This window comes from Penicillium subrubescens (genome assembly GCF_028828155.1).
Source record: "Penicillium subrubescens strain IBT 31985 chromosome Unknown utg000004l_segment0_segment0, whole genome shotgun sequence".
Lineage (NCBI taxonomy): Eukaryota > Fungi > Ascomycota > Eurotiomycetes > Eurotiales > Aspergillaceae > Penicillium > Penicillium subrubescens.
This window is the reverse complement of record NW_026643154.1, coordinates 3,045,810-3,068,416: the sequence shown is the minus strand read 5'-3', so window position 1 is coordinate 3,068,416 and position 22,607 is coordinate 3,045,810. Positions and strand designations below refer to the sequence as shown.

At 49.8% G+C, this 22,607-nt stretch overlaps 10 protein-coding genes across 10 annotated transcripts; 6 read left to right on the top strand and 4 right to left on the bottom strand.

Annotated features, from left to right (window-relative positions):
* Positions 1–804: 804 nt before the first annotated feature.
* On the bottom strand, positions 805–1,725 carry N7473_006137 (endo alpha-1,4 polygalactosaminidase; the record flags this gene model as incomplete). Its single annotated transcript, XM_057152077.1, has 1 exon — positions 805–1,725. The coding sequence occupies one exon, from the start codon at positions 1,723–1,725 to the stop codon at positions 805–807; it is 921 nt and encodes a 306-aa protein (XP_057009882.1).
* Positions 1,726–3,119: 1,394 nt separating this feature from the next.
* On the top strand, positions 3,120–3,900 carry N7473_006136 (sugar O-acetyltransferase; the record flags this gene model as incomplete). The annotated part of the gene is made up of 3 exons (XM_057152076.1): positions 3,120–3,223; positions 3,281–3,517; positions 3,576–3,900. 3 exons carry the CDS (start codon positions 3,120–3,122, stop codon positions 3,898–3,900), a joined length of 666 nt encoding a protein of 221 aa, XP_057009881.1.
* Positions 3,901–4,520: 620 nt separating this feature from the next.
* On the top strand, positions 4,521–5,582 carry N7473_006135 (fungal specific transcription factor domain-containing protein; the record flags this gene model as incomplete). The annotated part of the gene is made up of 1 exon (XM_057152075.1): positions 4,521–5,582. One exon carries the CDS (start codon positions 4,521–4,523, stop codon positions 5,580–5,582), a length of 1,062 nt encoding a protein of 353 aa, XP_057009880.1.
* Positions 5,583–5,896: 314 nt separating this feature from the next.
* N7473_006134 (alpha-glucosidase) lies at positions 5,897–7,630 on the bottom strand (the record flags this gene model as incomplete). The annotated part of the gene is made up of 1 exon (XM_057152074.1): positions 5,897–7,630. The coding sequence occupies one exon, from the start codon at positions 7,628–7,630 to the stop codon at positions 5,897–5,899; it is 1,734 nt and encodes a 577-aa protein (XP_057009879.1).
* A 753-nt stretch (positions 7,631–8,383) lies between these two features.
* Positions 8,384–10,068, top strand: N7473_006133 (General alpha-glucoside permease; the record flags this gene model as incomplete). The annotated part of the gene is made up of 2 exons (XM_057152073.1): positions 8,384–8,980; positions 9,031–10,068. The coding sequence occupies 2 exons, from the start codon at positions 8,384–8,386 to the stop codon at positions 10,066–10,068; spliced, it is 1,635 nt and encodes a 544-aa protein (XP_057009878.1).
* Positions 10,069–10,708: 640 nt separating this feature from the next.
* Positions 10,709–12,163, top strand: N7473_006132 (FAD-binding oxidoreductase; the record flags this gene model as incomplete). The annotated part of the gene is made up of 3 exons (XM_057152072.1): positions 10,709–11,338; positions 11,400–11,512; positions 11,575–12,163. The coding sequence occupies 3 exons, from the start codon at positions 10,709–10,711 to the stop codon at positions 12,161–12,163; spliced, it is 1,332 nt and encodes a 443-aa protein (XP_057009877.1).
* Positions 12,164–14,346: 2,183 nt separating this feature from the next.
* On the top strand, positions 14,347–14,577 carry N7473_006131 (uncharacterized protein; the record flags this gene model as incomplete). The annotated part of the gene is made up of 1 exon (XM_057152071.1): positions 14,347–14,577. The coding sequence occupies one exon, from the start codon at positions 14,347–14,349 to the stop codon at positions 14,575–14,577; it is 231 nt and encodes a 76-aa protein (XP_057009876.1).
* A 1,312-nt stretch (positions 14,578–15,889) lies between these two features.
* On the bottom strand, positions 15,890–16,654 carry N7473_006130 (uncharacterized protein; the record flags this gene model as incomplete). The annotated part of the gene is made up of 1 exon (XM_057152070.1): positions 15,890–16,654. One exon carries the CDS (start codon positions 16,652–16,654, stop codon positions 15,890–15,892), a length of 765 nt encoding a protein of 254 aa, XP_057009875.1.
* Positions 16,655–17,354: 700 nt separating this feature from the next.
* On the bottom strand, positions 17,355–19,443 carry N7473_006129 (alkaline phosphatase; the record flags this gene model as incomplete). The annotated part of the gene is made up of 3 exons (XM_057152069.1): positions 17,355–18,994; positions 19,045–19,247; positions 19,328–19,443. 3 exons carry the CDS (start codon positions 19,441–19,443, stop codon positions 17,355–17,357), a joined length of 1,959 nt encoding a protein of 652 aa, XP_057009874.1.
* A 1,895-nt stretch (positions 19,444–21,338) lies between these two features.
* Positions 21,339–22,546, top strand: N7473_006128 (uncharacterized protein; the record flags this gene model as incomplete). The annotated part of the gene is made up of 2 exons (XM_057152068.1): positions 21,339–21,961; positions 22,039–22,546. 2 exons carry the CDS (start codon positions 21,339–21,341, stop codon positions 22,544–22,546), a joined length of 1,131 nt encoding a protein of 376 aa, XP_057009873.1.
* Between the last annotated feature and the right edge of the window lie 61 nt (positions 22,547–22,607).

Below are 22,607 nucleotides of genomic sequence, written 5' to 3'. Positions count from 1 at the left end.
ACCCACATATTTTGACAGGGGTGTGCCGGCGGGCAAGACCATGGGATACGCTATACAGGCATCGAAGACAAGGTTACGATATTTCTTCGCAATTTTGTTTGATATCTAACGCCTACTTTTTGAAAAAGATCTCTACATCCATGAATCGAACACCCGACCTTGCCGTTCCCTATATACTTCGCCTTGTTACTGCATCGCTATCCCCGGACACCGAAAAACATCGCCATCTCACCCCAGTGCCGCACTACACGCCGTTTTCACCTTCTTACACAATCAAAGAGGCTATTTAAAAAAAATTAGAACTAATAGTATAGCTGGTTCAAGATAATCTCAACTAAAAAGAATAACATTGCAAACAGAACTGTGAAAAGAAAAAAAAAACAACACCCCAGCATAGGTCCGTGGAGCTTAGAGCGTCAACACTGGCCCAGTATTTTTTTCTTCTTTTTTGTTTGCCCACTCCTCAGGGCACACCTATGGTCAACAATTTATGTTGACCAACTAGGTAGGCCTTCGGAGGGAGGGGAGTTGATTGTTTGACCTGGAAGACGGTAAGAACCCCTCTTGATACCCAAATACCCAAACAAGTTAAATGGGTTCTCCTTCTGATTTCTGGGCCTTAAATAAACCTCATGACTTCAAAAGGTAATTTGCATTCATCATAAATATGGAGCCAAAAAGTGGTTGCAAGAGACGAGAGTTGAAAAAGTGCTATTCGGATGTGTCAATCTAGTTGATCCCCACCACTATACATCTCGGATACGCAATTCCATAATTGTGTTCCACCTTGACTTGATGAGTGGACTAGCAATATTCAACCCAAGCATCCAACTGCATGTTCTTGATGACAGTCGAAAAGTTCTCGGCACTCTTTGCATCACAAGCCGCAGACTTCTGTGAGCTCGTGACATCACGAACTTTAAGCTTATTGTTGACCTCGATCTCATCAGCATACTCAATGTGAAAGACGGGCTTGCCGACATCCGTGAAAGCCGCATAGACATCGCACTCGTCATATTGCGCACACTGTTCGTTGACCGACCATTGCATCTTCTCAATGACCGAGGGGATGATGTCGCCTCCATTCTTGAGTCCAATCGACATCCCGCGAGAGTGAGCCTCGGATGCAAGGAAATCCAGATAATCGATGGAATCAGCCTCAGTCAGACCGAGACCATTGTCGTTGCCGTATGCATCGATATTGTCAGGGTCAACGCCGTCGCAACCCTTCTGCTTCGCCAGATCAAGACGGGCTTGCATGATCTTGCGGACGTTGCTTGAGTGCAGATCGAGCCAACGCTCGCCAGGCCAGTCTTCAAGTGCACTGCCAAAGTCGGGATCGGCGAACTCCTTGACATCGGGTCTCCAGTCCTCGTAGGTACCAGCGGAGAAATAGCAAATGACTTTAGCACCCGTCTTGTGAATTTCGGAGATTTTTTCAGCGGTGTTGTCAAACATGTCGATGTCGAAAATGTCAGCATTGGCGATATCTTCAACGGCATCCACTAGCTGGATCTGCCATTTAACTCCAGACTTTGGCTGCCAGATGGCCGTGTCACTGACTTCGGTGCTTCGCTTCAAAATGGTGCTTTGAATGGAGCTGCCTGGAAGCTCCGCCCAGGAGCCTAGGCAGAGTACGAGCAGGATGAGGCCAAAAAAACAAAGGGCCAGGGTCTTGCCCTTGAGAAAGAAGTGTCCCCAGCTCGAGTTGTTAGAGAAAGACATTTTGATTGGTGTAAAAAGCGTCTAAGGAGTGAAGACGGATTCAAGAGAATGTAATGAACAGCTTGGTCCGGCCAAGTGTTGGAAAAAAGGAGCGACGAAGTAGTGGTGGGCGTGAAGATGAGAAACTAAAACATATTGTGCATGAATTCCCATTCTTATAGTCTACAGTCCACAGTCTGGAAGAGGTGGTGGACTGATCAGATCTAGTTCTGTGGCTTGCTAAAAACTTCCGATAGGGCTTAGAAATGCCCGATGCATCGTGTCAGAAAGCAATGAAGGGGAATCATAGCCGGGAATTTTTAGCAAACCATGCAATCCACAGACGTCAAATTCACGCATCCTAGCCAATCAACACACAAATTTAATAGATGTGGCAGGCACTGTGCGGCAAGCAATGCATGAATCGTACGGAAATCGAAGATGAAACGCACGCCAAGAAATCTCCGCCCAGACAAGAATCGATGCTTCCACCACATTTATTCCCTCAACCCTGCCCCCTCATACAGAACAAAGCGAGCCTTGCATAGTGGCTTGAATCAAGATGATGAGGGATTATTGCATGTGTCAAGAAGCCGACTATGCTGACTACATATGACAGTGTCTTTTGCGATACATCGTTCACACAATTGTCCGTCGATGTGAGGGTTCTTTCACATTCTTTCACACGGACAACTTTTCATAGTGCAGAGCCATGTGGAAATTAAGGGTGAGCGTTTGATTTTCTGCTGTCGGCAGTGACAACTTGAGGCTTTAACCAGAATACAAAGTAAACCTTCCGATCCATCAAGATCCATTGTCCAAAAAACTTTGATTAACTCCGACCGCTCATTCAGCCCTCCTCTTGGCAGGTCAGGATCTGGCCCGATCCAAGGACCCCCCTGAGGCCCCTTGAGACCCTTAATTACCTGCATCCACTTCGCCGATTGCCACGGGCGCTAAGGCTCGGTCTGTCACCCAGGGCGCTAACTGACAGGAGACGACGATTACCCCAGAAGGTTTTCTTCGTATCAGATCATGATTCAGATCCAATGTGTCTACATTTTGGTGCGTTGGATCTAATCTTTGCGATTGAAATGGTTGGCACTACAGTGCTGTCCCGGACGGGTCGCAGGCCCGCGAAACCGGGAGTCCGATCTTCCGCATCCTCGTATTCCAGCAATCGCTCCGTGACATATTAGTCCATGAGCAACAGATGTATGGTTTTAGTACTAATATCGATGGACAGCTGACTTGAATGATCACGGGGGGAGGGGGGAATCGGTAGCGACGAGAGTAGCAGCGTTCAAGCTATAAATTGGGCATCTGCTTCGCTCGAAGACAGTGTCAGAACAAGTGTCATAGATGTTCTTCCTCTAAGACAAGCACAAAGACAAGAAATTCACCCCGGAGCCAAGATGATCCCCAAAGTAGACAAGGATGACGTGATTATTGAAGAAGCCCGAGGTCTTCAGGGCGTTTGCTGGGGAGAAGAATATGAACGGATGATCAGCGGCATGTTGTATGTTGTCTGTTATTTCTCCTGGCGACCGTTGACTAACGTGTGTTCCGAGTGTAGATATTCTCCCCTTGCACCAGAGCTCATAGAGGGTCGGTCTCGAGCCAGACAACTGACAGGAGAGTTTAATGCATCTCTCTACGGCGATGTCGCTTCGGAAAAGACCAGCCTGCAGAGAACAGAAATCCTGAAGAAGCTCTTCGGTCGCACGGGACAAAGTATTTACATTGAGCCTCCTCTCTTCGTCGACTATGGATGTAATATCAGTGTTGGCGAGAGCTTCTACGCCAACTTCCAGTATGTACCTTCTTCCTGGCTGGAAATTAACCTAATTATTGACCCTCTTTCTGCTTAGCCTCACCGTTCTCGATTGTGGGTTGGTGTCGATTGGGAACAACGTAGAAATTGGCCCAAATGTCAGCATCATTACAGGGGAGCACTACACCATGATTGAAGAGCGAAGAGCGCATCGAGGCCATGAGTTTACAGGGGGTGTTGTCATTGGAGATGACTGCTGGATTGGCGCTGGTGTCATAATCCTTGCTGGTGTGACTATTGGCTCGGGCTGTACTATTGGCGCCGGCTCGGTAGTGAAGGCAGACATTCCACCTTGTAGTATTGCCATTGGTGTTCCTGCTAGGGTGATCCGGTCAGCGAAACAAGAGTCAACTGTTGGTTAGATTAAGATTTTAACGATGATCGTAATTCTGGTATTTCTTTTGGACAATCTGCAATCCCTGGCTTGTTGTACGACCAAAAATTGGTAGACCTCGTGTGTGCCCGGTGAAGTGATTCATGGCATGGGCCCACTCGGCAAACAGTGTGGAGGGCTTCCCCGACGCCCCCCCGCATTTTCAGCCGCGCTTCCTGTCCATCTCTCCAACTGTACTCGGCTCGATGATGGATTGGCGGCAGGATGGAGAAGCGACGCACTTCCAGGGCCTGCGATGCGTGTAAGCGCCGGAAAGTTCGCTGTAATGGCCAGTCCAGTTGTCAGCAGTGTACGCACGTCGGGTTGCGTTGCACTTATTCTTCAACGCTCTCATCACAAACCCGAAAGAAAAACCTGGCTAGAGGCTCAGTCATTGCCGAGTGCAGGACACTTAGCACTCAACCGAGTCAAAGAAGTCAGATTGAAGGCACTCTCGCCTCCCGTGTACTACCACTCTCCATACCGGCTTCGATCGTGTCGCACCCGAATCCGAGCTTCTTCCACGAGTTCCTGCACGAATATGAACGATACGTCTACCCGATGAGTCCGGTCATCCCAGCTATTGAGGTTCAAGAAATGATCGCAAATATGGACGATGATCGCGACGCTGCCTCGTTTGTGTATATCTTTGCCGCAGTAACGTTAAACCTGACGCGAGGTGAGCCTGTACAGGAGGCACCCGCGACGCGTGAGCGCATCGCGACTTTGCTGACCCGCTCACTGGAGCACCGTCGGCCGCTGGGGTTTGACTCGCAGCCAACAGTCCTGTCAGTCATTTGCAGTCTCTTTACAGAGATGTGCAGTGTTGGTCTACGGCGCCTTGATATGGGCTTTTTGTATCTTCGAGAGGCCATCTCGCTGCTGTACATGCTTCACGCTCACTCAGATGAAGCGCTGGCTGAAATCGAAATGCCGGAGCGGGCACGCCTACAACGCGTCTATTGGGAATGTTTTATACACGAGCGCTTTACGGCTCTGACTTACAACAGGCCACCATGTCTGAGTCCCTTGCGCGGTCTGCCAGACCATGATCCATCCTTGCCGGAAGATGTTGAGGCCGGCTTCAACCATATCATCAACAATTTCTGCTTGGTCGATAGAGAGTTTCTTGAATACTGGCTATGTGAACGGACAGGTGTGAGCTCCGAATGGATCGAGAACAAGCAGCGCCAATTGGAAGACAATTGCTGGCACCGCGAAGTCTCCCAGCTACCGGGCATGTTGCAGGCAGATTTAATCATTACTCGACACTGGTTGCGCACGCTTACCTGGCAGATTGCGCTGTCAAACACTCTCCTCTCCTCCTCGCCTGATTCGTGTCTACTCCTCTCCCTTTCATTCCCACTACGACTCTCAAATCAGCTACGTCAGTTTCTGGTGACCATTCCACACGATATGGTCGGCATTCATGGGTCCGGAATTCTCGAAAAACTCTATGAAATCGCCAATGTAATCACCGATGTGGTTCTGCAACTGCCTCATGCATCTGGAGACGATACTATTCAACGAATTCACGACATCATCTTTCTCAAAAACTTTGTCTACTCTTTTGCTGGGTTTCAAACTCTGCGACCGGTGGTTCTTACGCAGAAGTTTGAGATGATTCGTGAGAAATATCCGGAGATCAGGGAAATCGAGCTTTTACTCTAGTATTATTATTTGATCCAGGCATAATCGGACAATGGGGTATTGGTGTTGTTTATAGTTATTCTTATTACATGGACATGGAAAATTCTGAGACTCAAACACTGGAAATTCGCTCTTGCATTTCCCGAGTGACTCGCCAGTGGTAGTGATGATACTCATTAGTCAAGTAAATTACACTTCAATCGCCATTGATAAGACTAGAGTACCAATGGTTGCTACACTGATGGTAAGATGATGTGGAGACATTTGCACGTTTGAATTCATTATGGTTCCAGGGCCCTGTGCATCCGGTATATCTGCCAGAAATTTAGGCATGTCTAATTATCCACTAGGTAAACCCGCCCCTCATATGCTTCCAACTCATCTAGTGACTCCCCCTCGCAGTTTTTCAACAGAGTCTTGTAAGGTCTCGAGCCGATCCGGGCTGCCAGATCAACTGACTGTTTGTCAACCGTGAAGTTCAGAGCAACAACCAGCTTCTGATGAGTAGCCTTCTTCTCAAAGACAAAGACAGACTCGTTTAGAGGGTCTGTGTCAACGAAGACACCCTCCGAAAAGACTTCTGGGTACTCACGGCGGACCTTCAGGAGCTCACGCCAGAAGGAAAGAACGGAATTTGGATCGAGTGCTTGTCGCTTCGCGTTCAGCTCTGGATAATTGTCGTGCACACGCATCCAAGGCTTAGCTGTGGCGGTAGTGAAACCAGCATTCGGCGTGCCATCCCATTGCATGGGCATACGGGCGTGATCGCGTGCAAGATGAGATATGGCGCTCTTTGCAGCTCCAACTGCGACCGGGTCGTTATTGGACAGCTCTTGCACGAACTTGTAATAGTTAAGGCTGTCGAGGTCTTTGTACTCGCTAATGTCCCACTCGATGGGGGCATTCACCATACCGATCTCCTGGCCCTGATAGACGTACAGAGTTCCTGACAGACTAGCAACAAGCATAGCCAGCATCTTTGCACTTCGGGCCCAAAGTTCCGGGGTCGCCTCGCTACCCCATCGGGAGATGGAACGAGCCTGGTCATGATTTTCAAGGAAAGTTGTGCTCCAGCCATCGGTAGTGCCATCCATGAGAGCCTGAGTGCGGGCCACACGCTCCCGAAGGTCAGGCAACGTCCAGGCGCGTGGGACAGTGTCAAACCGCACTGCACCAGTACCAATATCCACAATGTCGAATTGGAAGACCATGCTTAGCTGCTTCTCCTTCTCTGAAACATAGGAAAGCACATCTTCGACTGCTGGTGTGTGTGGCAGCTCACCGACGGTCATGGCATTATACTTGATGAGAATATCGCCCATCTCCCGCATGAACTCGTGGATCCGAGGGCCGTTACAGTACAACGATGAAGCAGGCTGCCACTCCAGCCGAGGATCGATGATCGGAGCATCCTTGAATGATTGTTCTTTGCTGTACATGTTGACCGTATCGACGCGGAAGCCATCAATTCCCTTGCGTAGCCAGAATTCCATGGCTGATTCATAGACAGCCGCGCGCATTGTGGGATTCTCCCAATTCAAGTCTGGCTGTTGAACTGCGAAAAGGTGCAGGTAGTATTCCTGTGTCTCCTCGTCCCACTCCCAGGCACTGCCTCCAAACACGCTACGCCAGTTGTTGGGGGGACGGCGGTTTCCGTCGGCATCATACTTGGCAGGTCGCCAGATGTACCAATCGCGCTTTGCGCTTGTCTTGGACGATCGTGACTCTTGGAACCAGGCGTGGAGATGTGATGTGTGATTGATCACCAAGTCGAGCAAAATCTTCATTCCACGCTCATGGCACGCAGCAATCAGGGTCTCGACATCCTCGACTGTGCCGTATGGAGCATAGACTTTCTCATAGTCGCGAATGTCGTATCCCATATCATATTGGGGACTGTCGTACATAGGACACAACCAGATGGCGTCAACACCAAGTGCCTGGATATAGTCGAGCTTGCTCAAGATTCCAGGAATATCACCAACGCCATCGCCGGTGGAATCTTTGTAACTGGCGGGATATATCTGATAGATAGTGGCGTTCTTCCACCAAGGGGCCTCCCGAGACATCTTCAGGGATGAAAAAGGTTATTTGATTAAGTGAAAAAGTTGGTCACAATCGCCCAAAAAATGCCCAGGAAAAGAGCGACAGGGTTGTATAGACTGAGATATGAAAGACTTAGGCAAAATAACAAAGAAGAATGCCAGCTTTCTGGTCAAAATAGAAAGAAATGACCATGGCGTTCCCTCTTTTATCTTGAATGCCTCTCCATCAACTCTCAATCTATTGGTCCATTGTCGGTCCGAGATGAGTTACCCCGCTGTTGAGGACACAAGCTGGGCGTACGCCTCCTTTTTTGGTGATTGGCCAGAACTCGGCCCGAGATGCAATTAAGATTAAGCCGATTCCCGATTCGGGGCTTGCCCGATTGATTGGCTGCGCTAGGAGACAAAGTCTGGCCGGGGCGCTGGATTCTCTTTCAGAAGACGTAAGCGAGGTTTAGTTTAGCGTGTTTTTGGCTGAAGAAGTTTCCATCCGCACAATCTCACCGGAGACCGGTTGCACACTGCAGCCCCTGATTGGGTCAATCTCGGGCCGACATCGCTAGAATATGCCTTTCCCCAGATTTTCTTCCGCTCGGGGGATGGAATTCGCAAATCCGGGGAAAACGTTCGTTTGAGAATGCTACACGGGATGTTACCATAAAAGGTGGGCGATTCCCCGTTCAATTGTGCTCTCCACAGGCTCCGGATTGCGAGCAGCGAGCAGCTTCTGATATTCTTTCTACTCTTCTCTCTATTCAGTCCCGTCCTTAGTCGACCATGTCGGCCGCTTCATCCAAAGAGGACGGCACCACTCGGGTTGTGGATATTGATGCCACACCCGAGGCAAGGCGCGCCACCGAGGCTGAGCATCAGATGAGCTTCTGGCAGAGTGTGCAAACTTATCCGAAAGCTGTCGGCTGGTCTATTCTGTTCTCGACCGCGCTGGTGATGGAAGGGTACGACAATGCCCTGATCGCCAGTCTGTTTGCATATGACCCATTCCAGCGCGCATTTGGGGAGCGACAGCCAGACGGAAGCTACCAGGTAACCGCTGCGTGGCAGTCGGGTCTTACCAACGGCGCCCTTGTTGGTGAGGTGCTCGGCTTGTTCGCTACCGGTATCGTCGTTGAAAAATTCGGATATCGCAAGAGTCTTATTGGGGCTTTGTTGGCCTGTGTGGCTTTTATCTTCATTATCTTCTTCGCTAAGTCTCTACCTGTTCTCTTGGTCGGCGAGATCCTCATCGGCATTCCTTGGGGTCTATTCCAGACAGTGACAACCACTTATGCCTCTGAGGTGTGCCCTGTGGTACTCCGACCATACCTGACAACCTACGTGAATCTGTGCTGGGTGATGGGACAACTGATTGCTTCAGTAAGATTTCGATTACCATGCCGTGAATGATTACCAGGCTAACCGATTAGGGTGTTCTCAAAGCGATGTTAACTCGCGCCGACGAATGGGGCTACAAGATTCCATTTGCCCTGCAATGGATGTGGCCCATTCCTATTGCGATTGGTGTTGCCCTTGCGCCCGAATCCCCGTGGTGGCTGGTCCGCAAAGACCGTCCAGAAGATGCACGACATGCTTTGCAACGCCTCACAGTTCCCGGCAGGGACCCCAACTTCAACGCAGACGAGACCATTGCCATGATCCGCAGTACCAACGAGCTCGAGAAGCGCATGACAAGTGGATCATCCTACCTTGACTGCTTCCGTGGCGTCGAAAGACGTCGCACGGAAATTGTCTGCTTGACTTGGGCAACTCAATCGCTATCCGGAAGTGCGCTCATGGGCTACTCCACATATTTCTATGAGCAGGCTGGTATGGCAACAAACAATGCATTCACCATGTCCATGGCACTGTATGCCCTCGGCGCGATTGGCACTATCAGCTCTTGGCCGATGATGAGCAGGTATGGTCGTCGAACACTGTATGTCGGTGGCCTGTGCTGCATGATGATTTTGCTACTCATCATTGGCTTCCTGGGTATCATTTCCAAGACGAGTGTGCCCGCTCAATGGGCTGTTGGGTCCCTACTCCTCATTTACACCTTCTTCTACGATGCCACCGTTGGACCTATCTGTTATTCATTGGTCTCAGAGTTGAGCTCAACACGCCTGCGCACAAAGACGATCGTCCTTGCTCGCAATCTGTACAACATTTGCGGCCTCATCACCAATATCATCACGCCACGCATGCTTAACCCATCCGCGTGGGATTGGGGCGCAAAGGCAGGTTTCTTCTGGGCCGGCATGTGCTTCCTGTGTCTTCTCTGGGCTTTCTTCCGCCTGCCAGAGCCCAAGGGACGTACATATGCTGAACTTGATCTGTTGTTTGAGCAACGTGTTTCAGCGCGCAAGTTCAGCTCCACCCATGTGGATCCATTTGCAAATGAACGTGAGAGTCCACTCGTCACGAAGATGGAGAAACCGTTCACTGAGGTTGTGGAGCATATCTAGTTTTTGAAGACCACGCACAGTACACGTTGTGATGAGCTTTTGTTGAATTTGTGGCACACACATCTATCTTCGTGGAGGATGAGCCGAACGGCATAATTAATGACAATATCATTTATACTTTCTCCTCAAACAAGCACAAACGTAAAACAGCCTAAGTAGGTATTTATAAACAGGCTTAAGAGAGACCTCCGCTGACATTACCGAGTTCAAGAAGCCTTTTGCAAATCTTATTCGGTAGAGAGAACACGAGTATGCATATTTGGATTGAGTGCCTTGCTGCCTGAATCGCCCCATCCTTCCCCACTCTTCTTCTCGCTTTCTTCAGCTTCTTCCCTGCCTCGGCGCGTCAGATTGAGCGCGTCCGTATGCAAGAATCGCTGGATTCTGTTGGGGACGTTCGATCTCTTGCACGACAGTACGGCATTTTAGGCTTTCCCGTGAATGTCCGCTTATACCGACCTCTCCATCCATGCGACTTCGGCTTTGTCGGCCTTGTCGGCCTTGCAGTCGAATGACTTTACGTATGGAGGTCAGCAACCGTCATTGAAGCTGAGCAATACGAATGGACGCCTGATTATTATAAATACCGGCTGTTTACTTCTCATCGCAATCCATCTACTGACTTACTAGCACTTACAACATGAGCAGTACCGGTGCCCAGCTTACTACCCTGGAGGCCTTCCTCCAGGGCTACCCCACCATCGAATACATTCCACCTTCCTCTTCCGAGTACCCTGCAGCTCGTAAGCCATGGAACGAGGCTCGTCTGGACAACCCACTGGCTGTGGTAAAGCCGCGATCGCCGGCGGACGTCGCCGCTATAGTCAAACATGCGAAACTCAACTCGCTTCCTTTCACTATTCGATCGGGTGGTCATAACCTGGAAGGTCGTTGCGTTGCTCAAGATGCCCTGCTCATTGACCTGCGTGCGTTGACTGCTGTCACCATCGCGCCCGATCGCAAAACTGCCACGGTCCAAGGTGGCATTCTCCAGGGTGAGCTTGCTAGTAAGCTGTGGGAACATGGCTTAGCTACCCCAACAGGAGCAGTTCCAACCGTAGGTTATGTTGGTTGGGCTATGTATGGTGGTTATGGGCCCTTCTCGCCACACTGGGGTCTGGGAGTAGATCAAATTGTTGGCGCTACTATTGTTGACCCCAATGGTGACATCGTCAAAGCCGATGAAGCTCTTCTCGAGGGTATTCGTGGTGCCGGCGGCCTTTTTGGTGTTATCATCGATCTTACGGTCAAGGTCTATCCCCTCACTAGTGTAAGTTTTCGCCTCTGGAACAACCTCAAAAATTGCATCAAAACTAACGTTACCTCATTAGCTTCTGGCCGGGCCGATCATCTTTAACCCCACTGATATCACCAAAACATACGTCGACTTTAACGCAGCCTACGAGAAGCTCCTCAACTCTGAGGGTCTCCCCCGCAGCTCAGCGTCCAACAAATCTGTTTTAACGGCCCCATGGGTCGCGCCTTTGCCGCCCTATTTCTATGGAGTGGCGCGAACATCGAGGAGGGAAAGCGATGGAGCGAAAAGATTGCCAGTCTTGCCCCCCTGATGGTGAACATGGTCGGCTCCACCACGATCCCGGACTGGTTCATCGCCAACGGCGCCCTGATTCCCCCAAAAATCGCCGGCAACGGCTTCTCACACAACGTCCGCCGCATCCCTCCCTCCGTGGCCGAGGCAATTGGACGCAACCTTGCCATTATGCCGGCAGATCGTGGTGCCATGGTATCCATCCATCAACTCCGTGGGCCATCTGCAGGACCTCAAGATCACCCATCTGTGTTTGCAACCCGTGAGCCGCATTACATGCTAGAGCTCCTGGGATTTTCGACCAGTGGCGATGAAGACGTGTCAAGGCAGTGGGCAATTCAAACTACCGATGAAATCCAGCAGGCCGACCCGGATAATGTGCTTCCCACCGCGTACATTTCTGTGTATAATTCTGCAATTCAGGCCAAGTCGACGAGTGAGGCGCTTGAGAAGACCTATGGCCCTAAGGCACAAGTGTTGAAGGATCTCAAGGCGTCTTTTGACCCAGATAGTGTCTTTTCCTTGACAGTGCCGGCTTTGAAATAAGCAAGTGGCGTATGGCCTAACGATAGATATGCATGCAATAAATGCGATTGATACTTCTAAATCTCCTATCATGTCTGACTGGATTGGGGCATCTCGGATATTGTGTGCCGAGCCCAGGATTGTGTAGCCACGAGACGGGGACATACGATAAGCAAAAGAAATGCCCAGTGGTAAGGCTGGGGTATGTATAAATGCGCTTTCCAATGAGATTCAAAGCGACGGGAATGCCACCAATGAGATCCTTTATCTGAACACGTCGAACGGGTTTCATGCATGAAACGCATATCACTGAACTGCGTTGAGGCTTCCGTAGGCAGACAACGACGATATAGTGAATGAAGCTCGTCATAACCCTCACGAGCCTCTTATCTGGCCCCCACTCATAGCCTGAAATCCTGGGTACCCATCATCAAGGCTCGAACAAAGCGATTGTGAGCCATGTTTGCGTTGTCGCCGTCTCGGGGACATAGATCTTCGGTTGGAAGAAAGCCGATACGTAAGATACCCCGCGATCTTTCGCGATTAACATCTGGCGCCAGAATCAAGAAACTTGCCTGAAATTGGAACTTCGATGTCGATCACTCAATCTTACTATGCGTCCTCGGCCCGGGAGACGAATATGATGACGCTCGTGGAAGAAAACTGCGACAAGCTCGCCAGTACCCCGGAACCCCAGACTCCCTCCTCATATTCTCCATAAAATGGATGTTAAGAATATAAGTGGAAGTTGTTGTCCACGAGATGCATGCCCATGGTATGAATCAGTCCAACCTTGCGCTTAAAATGTCCAAGTCCAAAAACCCATACTTTGGCCTCCGAGGCGGATGGCTCACATTTTGGATTACACTGGCCTGTGGTGCCGATATGCAGGTACGGTCAAGGATGTCTATTTCCGTCTGCTCTATAAGGATGAAGACTTAGTGACAAACTTCGTGCTTGCCGTACCATTTAGTGTACCGACGTACATAGATGGGAATATCAGACGAACCCGAGTTTTGACACATTGTACACCCCTATAACACGGAGACGAACTCTAATGGACATGAAGATTACGTCAATGTTATACGTCTATATAAATGTTCTAGTCATCATCCTACATAATCAATTTAACATGCACCAACCCCGCCTGGCCGGCTCTCTTATCTCCAAATCGTTAACCAGGAAGCAACGCCGTCAATTATGACAACCGGACACATACTTAAATCTTTAGTCATTGGAATGACTTTGTCACGCACTGCTGTAGCTTCACCTGCTTCCAGCTTACCCAATGAAGAAAGCTTTGTCTTCGTCTCCAACAGTAACTCGACTTTGCGATATTTTCCTTCCCCGCAAAGCAATTGGAGTGAAACAGTGGTCATCCGATGCAGGCTTACAAGCTTTAACGTCGGCGCATTTTGCAGTGAGTCGAATCCAATTTGAATAAAATGATATCTTCTGAATTGATGTATTAGACATAGGTAATCAACACTGCGTGCTAGGACCCAGTGCACTGAACTTTACATGTCCTTGATAAGGGAAATTCGGGGGTTACTGACTTTGTCTAAATGTGGTGCAAAATTGAAGTTTATTTTCAAGAATACCTGCAGAATGTGACCCAATACATGAATATTTTACTCAATTTCAATGTTATATTGTGGAATCAAGACTTTCAGGAAGCATAGACATGTGAAGATCGTAAGTCTGGGCCCCCTTGTTAGTCAAATTCCACCTTCAAGAAGACTCAAAATAGTAGAAAATTAGCAAGAAAATGTACATGATTACCTTTAGCAGCGTTGGTTTATTGGTTTATTCAACATGTCATATGGTACAAGCAACGGCGACGTAGGCATAGCCTATTGGAATTCCCGGAAGTGGTTCATGATGGATGCGGGGTTAATCTATTGGAATCCTCGGAAGTTCCCCCGGAAAACTCTCAATTTGTCCTTCAAATATGTTTGTGTATGAATGATGGATGCTGTGTCTGTGGCACTACTACCCAAGTGACGACGAGAGCGGTTTGGCTATGAGAACCGTGTTACGCAAAGCATACACTTGCAATGCCGAACAGTCCAGGAGCTACCAGAATCGACTATATAAGGCCGAGAAATTTCAGGCCTTTCACCCTATATTCGTCAAGAAACCAAGACTAAGATTCGCATTTATCTCGCTACACGTACGTCTAGCACCAAAAGCCTAATTTCAACATGAAGTTCCAAATCATCGTCGGGTCTCTGGCATCCCTTGCGGTTGCAGCCATGGCTGTTCCGGTGGAAAACGTCACGGAGCGTGTGGTATTCAAGGGTGATCAACTCAAGGGCCTGATCAACGTTCTAAGGAACAACGGAAGACCAGACATTCTTGCCCCGGATCAATCTATCTCTTGCACTGTGGCTTACACTCTTGCGCTAAGTACTTACCCCTTTGACCTTGTTTAGATTATGTGCATTTTGCTGAATACCGTCGTTGCAGGCACCGGACCTCCATACACTATTGCGTTAACATCCTTGGACTTGTCAGCCTGCACTTTTACCGCCTAGGTATCTGACAGTCCTATAATTCGCACCTCCGGTGTTAGTACTGAGTTTTGGGACAACTAATATTTGACGAGGGTATTTTTGATGCAAGTGTGGCTTGAAATCGACTGAGAGTTGTTGGAGATGTGCGTTCAGCGAAGATAGTGGAACTAAGGACCAAGGGGTCCAAATCACTCATTACGCAAATGCAAATCATGGCCCCGGATCCTATCTCCTAGTAAAATCAAGATCCACGTAGGAGCACACAAAGTAGTGGAACGTTGAGGATGGATCCAAGCTAAACGCTCACCCCGCGTTGTTCCAGCTGCCATTCCACTACGCACAAACATTTTAAAAGTGACTTCAAAACATACGTTGCACAAGCTTCCTTGGTGTAACACCCGTGGAACGACCCCGATAAGTTAGTTTTGACATACCTCGGCGCTACCGGAGGAGCTCTTCGCAAATGTCCGGCCTCGCTTGTTACTCGAGGTGACCATCTAAACAAGTTTGGCCATTGACAAGCCCATTCTCCTTTATATTTCCCCTGGATATTGGCCGAAAGTATCACCCGAGTGCAATCAAAGAAGAATATTAGGCGAGGGTTTTCCAGTTCAAATGGTCTCTCCGCGAATAACCGTAGGATCGCACCAATGCCTGCGGTGTTACCTCAGGGAGTTAAAGTGAAATAGCAGCGAGACCTCGGAGACGCGGCCCAGTTTTGTGTGATTCTATAGCTACCATTGGTATTATTCGCTTGTCTTAGATAATACTTGATTATTGCCGCCAGTGAAGCGAAATCTTCGAATATATGAAAATCTTCATCCTTAGCTAGACTCAAGCTAGCCGCCTCAAATCACTCGACCAACTCTGTCGCTTCTTTGATTCTTCAGTGATTCGAACTCTAATTTGACGTGATGTAGAGACGATGTAGAGACTCGGGTCCTTGTGTGATGGTTCACACGCAAGATAAAAGGTATCTCACAAGCATCTGGTGCACATAATTTCTACCGCCATCCGTCACTCGAATCAGGCATTTCTTGCCAGTTGGACACTTCCAATCTATCACAAAGAAGGACGACCAGAGAATTTATAATATTTAACCGAAAGACTGTGCACCCACACTATCTCCTGGTAATAACCAACCACCGGCGGACCCTACTGAATGCGGCAATAGCACCAAAGTGACCCTCATATGATTCCAGAAACACCTTGACCAATTCAGGAGACCAAACTATCTCGCCCTCTTAGGAACATGCTGAATATCAAAACGCATTTGTACCCGACCAGCATTCCCCCACGTAACAATGTTATAAATCCGCTTACTCCCTCTTTCAAAAGCCCCCAAAACCAAACGTGCCACCACCCTCCCAACTTTCGTACCCAACAAAGCCTCGAACTCAGGTTTACCATTTACCCAAGAGCGCTGCACACCACCATCCGGCCATCTCAGGCCTTTCATCGGGTAAAGCTGATTCTTAACAAACTCCTTCGTCTCCACCGTCGAATCAACAACCAGGACAGTCTTCAAACTCTCAAGAACAAAATACTCCTCATAAACAGCTTTCAAAACCTCCGACACAAAAAAGCCACCCATGTTGTTTCGAAACATGCTATCGATGAAAATACCCCCAGGAAGTACGCAGCATTCAACGCAGTTGGTATAACAAATTGTCGGGTCTGCTCCTGGTGCGCGCTTCGCGGCAATGACTTTTTTGACCTCGTTGTCATTGAATTTTCGCGTGCCAGCTTTTTCGGCTTCTTCGCGGAACTTGAGCGGGATTTCTGCTGTTTGGGTGTAGGGGGGTATTCGATCGAGGTCTCTGGATTGTATGAGCCGTGGATGGAATTTGCACGGTAAGGTTACGGGTTGCCAGTCTCCGAGATTTCGAAATTTGAGTGCGCAGGGACGAACTGGACATCCATCTCCTGGCGTTGCGGGGGTCTCGATCCAGTGCTGTAACTGTCGGCCCGTCTGTTGGTGGACACCGTATTGCATGATTGTAGACTGAGGTACACTCAATGTCAAAAGCTGCCATAGTACCCTGAAACTGACGGTAAACTGACTATTATATTTGTATGACTCGGCTGATTAATTTTTCCCTCAAGGAGAACTAACCAGTGAAGATTGAATTGATGAATTGATTGAAGTAATAAAAGAGCAAAAGAAGAGGGGGCGTGTTAACTACGTCTCGAGCAAAGGCCAAATGCTGGGTAGGAGGAACGCCAAAACCACGGCCAACCGAGAGGTCGTGGACGACTACATCCAACATGTCAACACACTAGTCGACAGCGAACGCCACCAATCGAGAACGGAGCAGGAGGATGTGGATACCAGAGAGGGATAGCAGGGATGGAGATGCAGAGGAAGCAGCAGGCCAATGTGAAGGCAGATTGAGAGATATATTGTGGGATTGAGGGCTGCGAGGGCGTTTTGGGACTGTTTTCGGGCTGATTGACTGTAGCCTTGCCGTCCAAGCAAACGTGATCGACATTCAATTCAATTGTAGGTTCCTGATTCGATCATTGATAAGGTCAAGAATACGTTTTACTGGTTCGAGGGGGTATTAATTTTCTTGAATTGATGTCACTAGATGAACCGAAAGATTCATACTCAAAACTTGCTAATTTTCATGCCGCCCGTACTCCCCAGAGCTAAGCATGAGTGCTCTCTCCCAAATTCATAAAAATCAAAGAAATCACTTGCCCTCCGACAGGCCCAGGCACTCAGCCATGTTGAAGAAGATATCGATGGAGTTGATAACTCCACCAAACAGCTCCTGACAGGGACCGCGTGCAAACACGGGCACGTCAGTCAGCGAGTGAACACCCTGAGAGGCGTCCACGGGAAGGGTACCGTTGACCAGGAAGCCGGTGACGGCATCCTTGTAGTTGGCAACGTTGCCCAGCTTGTCACCCTTGGAAGAGACAGCGGGGGTGCGTGGGCCATCCTTGTGCACCTCGTAGTTCTCGCGATGGTCGGGGAAAGCGACCACGCCGGAGTGCAGGGTGTAGCGGGGGTCCCAGTGGCTGGGGAAGTGGACACCTTCAGAGTAACGGAGGGAGTTAGGTCCACCGACGGTGTACTGGGACAGACCGGAGTTTTCGTAGTAGCCGATGGCGTTGCGCTTGCTGCGGTCATCGTGCTGGGCCTCCATGTACTTGGTGTCAACGGAGCCGGTGACATCGAAACCGTGGCCGTGGTCGGCGGTAACGATGATGAGGGTGTCTTCCAGTTCGCCCATGCACTTGAGCTTGTTGATGGTAGCACTGACGGTGTCATCAAGCTCCAGCAGCTCACCAAGGGCACGGTCATAGTCCAGGGTGTGCATCTGCTTGTCGATACTGGCAGCCTCGGACATGATAAACCAGCCGTCCTTGCTGTTGCGCTTGTGCAGCACATCGATGGCCTTCAAAGTCATCTCCTTGAGGCCGGGCAGGTCATCCGCATCGCGACCAGAGCCATCCGGGTAGTTGGTCTTGTTAAGGAGGTTGGCCTGGTAAACGTTGCGGTCCAGCCAAGTTGGCAGGTTCGACTTGGTGAAGACACCCAGCAGCCTCTCGTCGTTTGATGCCTTCTGCAGCGCGGTCTTGTTCCAAGCAATATTGTAGTTCTTCTTGGCAAACAAGTCGTAGTACTCGCGCTTGGCTTCCTCACTTTTCAAGAAGTTCTCCGCACCGGCGCCGAGGAGAACGTCAGGACCATTCCACTCAGTCCAAGTGTAGTTGGTCACACCCTCGTAGAAAGTGCTGATGACATGGTCGTACTCTCCACGCTTGCTGGTGTGAGCAGTCAAAGCAGCAGGAGTGGCGTCAGCCAGGAAAGCAGTCGAGATGATACCAATACCAGCATTAGGGTGCTGGCGACGGAAGATCTCTGCGATAGTCTCGAACTTGGGGTCGTCGAAAGGACTCTTAGACGAATCGACGTACACACCCAGAGCGTTGACAGTCGTCTTGTGACCAGTGTAGAGAGCAGTGGCAGAGTTGGCCGAGTCGGTGATGAACGAGTCCATCGAGTGGGTCATCTGGTGACCCAGCACGGGGAACTTGTCCAAAGCCATCTTGGTCAGGTACTTGCCGTTGACGCTCTTGTGGGCAATAAGACGCGCAGCAGTGATCATGTTGGTAGTCATACCATCACCGACGAAGAGGATAACGTTCTTGGCACGACGCTTGGTAGGCAGCTTCCGGACGAGCCAGTTCGCAACGGTCTTCTGGGTGCCGTAGTAGTTAAGAGTGGCCTCATACTCACCGGGCTCGTGGAGGGCCACACGACGGAAGATCTTGGAAGTGACGTTGACGACGGAGGGGGTGTGAGCATCCTCAGCGAAGCGATCTATCAACATTAGATAATTGATCAGACTCAAGGGAGGGGCGAATCCTTACCCTCATACCAGCTGAAAGTCCAGCGCTCCAGTTTGGGGTCATCCTGCTTGAAGTACTTCGTAGCCGGGACACCAGCTTCACCCTTCTTGGCAATGGTGAAGGTGAAGTTGGGGTCTGGCTCGCCCGCGCGCGCCTCGGTACCGTTGACCGGAGAGTGGACCTCGAGACGAATGTCAAAGAACTGACCAGCAAGGAAGTCCGCCCTATGGTGGGGTTAGAGGAGCTTCGGTTAGCTGGGGCACATGAAGTAATCAGTATCCCTAAGGTGACACGGGATACATACTGGTCAGGAGGGAATACGCAGCCCAGATCAGGGCAGCCACCCAGACGCTGATGGGTTTGAGCAGCTGTGAAGGAGATCACAACTGCGAACGTAGCGAGGAACGATAGAACCTGCATCTTTACTGCCGGTCTGATCGAAGGTTGGAAAGGAGGAGTTGACGAGAGGTGGGGAAGGAAGAAGAAGAAAGAAGAAAAGAAGTGAGAGATGTCTTTTAAAAAGAAGCCGGGCAGGTCGGAGGTCCGCGAAGCTCCAGGGAAGGAGCCCTTCCCTCCAGGGCTCCTTCCTGAGATAAGATCGGGCTCATGCAGGCTCATGCAATAGCTCTCTTGCCAAGCAAACGTCTAGAAAGCAATCAATCAAATCTCCGGCGTGTTACGATTCCAAGGCCGCTAGAGGCTCTCCCCGGTGCAACGTGCAGGGTCCAAGTGACTTCCGATGGTGTCACCCATGCTAGGCATTGTACAAGGGGATGTCAAGCCGGGTAAACGACTACATTTGATTGAACAAATGAGCATCGAGTAGCATCTGCACGTGCGGGCGTCTTGAAGATTGTTTGGAAAGCTTCGGGCGTCTTGGAAGTCTTGGAAGGTCTTGGGAGGCTTTTTTGCCAAGCGATCAGGTCTTGGCCCTCCGCCTCCCACGAGGACTTGGCAGGCACTCGATCGCTGATAGCCGATGCTCCTTGGTCATTGGTGATTGACCATGCAGGCCATGTTCAGAATTGATTTGACTCTTTTCAATCGATCGGAATATTGAGTTTCCCTGTATGAAATCAGGGCGTGGAATGGCAGGGGGAAAATCCTCCCCGTATACAATAAACTTTCCATATTCCAGCCAATCATGTCAGTTCCTTACTATGGTGCCTGGTGTATGCCGCCAGACAGATTGCCCTACTCAAGATCTAATAACTCGCAGTGCTCATAATCCGTGAAGTTTTAAGTACAGACTAGAAACCTAAAGGTTACTAAAGTTGCAAGAACATCCAAATTTCAAGCAGGGGCCGTCTGCCCCGAGGCGTGCCCATAACAGGGACATCGATTTCCATATGTAAATTCTCCAAACTGTTCCAGAACTTGCCAAGGTTTCCACGGCAATATAGCAAAAGCTTCGTCTGAAGCCGGATCCAACGCAGCTCGCCGATCGACATCGAACTATATCAGAATAGATGCCACCTCCCGGTGTATTTACGACCAGCTCTTAAGGGGATATCCGTCAGGATGGGGTTGCTGAATATGGAGCAGGATATACTCTTATCACTATCCCATTGAGGTTACCAATACCCAGCACATAGCTTCGTCTATCACTTTTAACATGATCGAAATCATGCTTTGTTCGAGGGGGTGTCCTATTGATTGTTGCATTGATCAAGGAAAGGGACTACAAAGAAGCAACATGGTCTTCGGGAATGAATGGCTTTGACCTCGGCACTAGCTTCTGCCAGTAGTGTAGTGAGCATACCAGAGCCTACATCCAATACTCGGAGAGGTCCTTTCGTCCCTGGAATGGAATACAAAACGTTGTGTACAAGCCGTCCGCCTAAATTCAGTCTAAGAAGGACTCTCAATGAACATTGACCCTATTGAATAGAACTGAATTTTACAGTCTTTTTTTAGCGATAGGTACTCCCTGTCCGTTTCAATCACTTTGTTCCGGATATTTGGTTGGAGACCTTAGCCTTCTGAGACATATATATACGCAGACCGGCCAGACAAAGAATCGAATGAGCAGCAAGTCAGCTTGCCTGTCCTTCGCTACCGTCATAAATATTCACCCTCACAGATCTTTAACGCCGTAAGTTGAAAACATATGTTAATCACAGGTATCCAAATGTCATTGTTGATACATTTCCATTTATGTCGGTGAGTGTTGTTTTGTGACGTCACCCCCGCTATAATTAGGGGCGCGTTTCCTTCGCGTGATTTATCATTCACATCCCCCCTATTCTGTCGCCTGCACACCTGCAACCTTTCACTCTCTCTCTCTCTCAATTGCTTGCAGGTATACCTTCACAATGGCTCCCAAAAGAAAGTCTACCGACGCCGCAGGCCGTAGCGCTTCCAAGAAGTCCAAAGCTAGTACCAGCACCGACAATGCGCCCGAAGTGATCCCGGTCCCTCGCAGCAAGCGCTGGTCGAAGGGTGTTTCTGGCTCCGCCAACGCTGATACGGAATATCGCACGATGATGACGCGCAACCCCGGGTCTGCTTGGGAGTTTGTTTGTCAGTGCCGACCAATTACCGACGCGGATGACGATGACGATGAGGATGAGGAAGACGAAGACGAAGAGGGCGAGGGCGAGGGCGAGCCCAAGAAGACAGGCGATCGCCCTCCATGCGATAATGGCAAGACTTGTCTCTGCACGAAGCCAAGCGCAGACCATCCAGAACACCCCTACACCTTGACGCTGGGAGGTATCCAGAAGTTCCACACGACTTCCATCCTCTGTTCCCTGCGTGACCCGGATTTGTTTGACATGCATATCTACAATGACTTCTATGGGTACGGGCTGCAGGAGGTAATTGGGAATCTGCTCCTTGACTTCGATGAGGCCAAGAATGACTGGAAACAACAATGGTATATCTGCGAGGCCGTGACGTTGTTCTTCCATCGTGTTGACCTTGCCCCGCTGTTCATGTAAGTTGGCTCTCCTACTTAAATTCCTCCGTCCTACTGCCTTACCAGTTCTCCTCTAATGCTTGCTGGATTTCTAGGATCGATGACAGCGAAGGCTTGGAAATGTTCCTCCATGCTCTCCGAACAATGTTCCTTTCGATGATGGCCACCCTCGAGCGCAACGACCTCCTCAAGCCAGACTCCGAGATCAGAAACGTTGGAATGATCATGGGACTGCTCATCGGCCTCGGGGATTTCGCTGAAGACTTCGAGGGCTTCGATGACCTACCCAAGTATATCCATGCGTATGCCGCGAAGCACAAGATTGTCCTGCGAGATCTGCCAGAAGATAGCGAACCGGAGGAGCCAGTGCCTGCGACTGGTAAGGGCTCGCTGCCTGAGCCCACTGCTAAGAAGAACGACCCGTGGGGCTTCTCAGCAGAACTGAAGAAGCTCGGGAAAGAGCAGACGCTTGGTGGCGACCGTCACGATATCACCACCATGTCTGGGCCTGAGCGCAAGAAGGCCAATTTTGAAGGCAAGGACCCCCTGGCTGGAGAGGGGATCAAGGCCCTTAAGGCAGGGTTGGTCATGCAAATGGGCTAATGAAGCCGTACTCGGTCATTTCTCGAAGTCGACACCTGCCCCAATTCTTCATTGTTGCCCA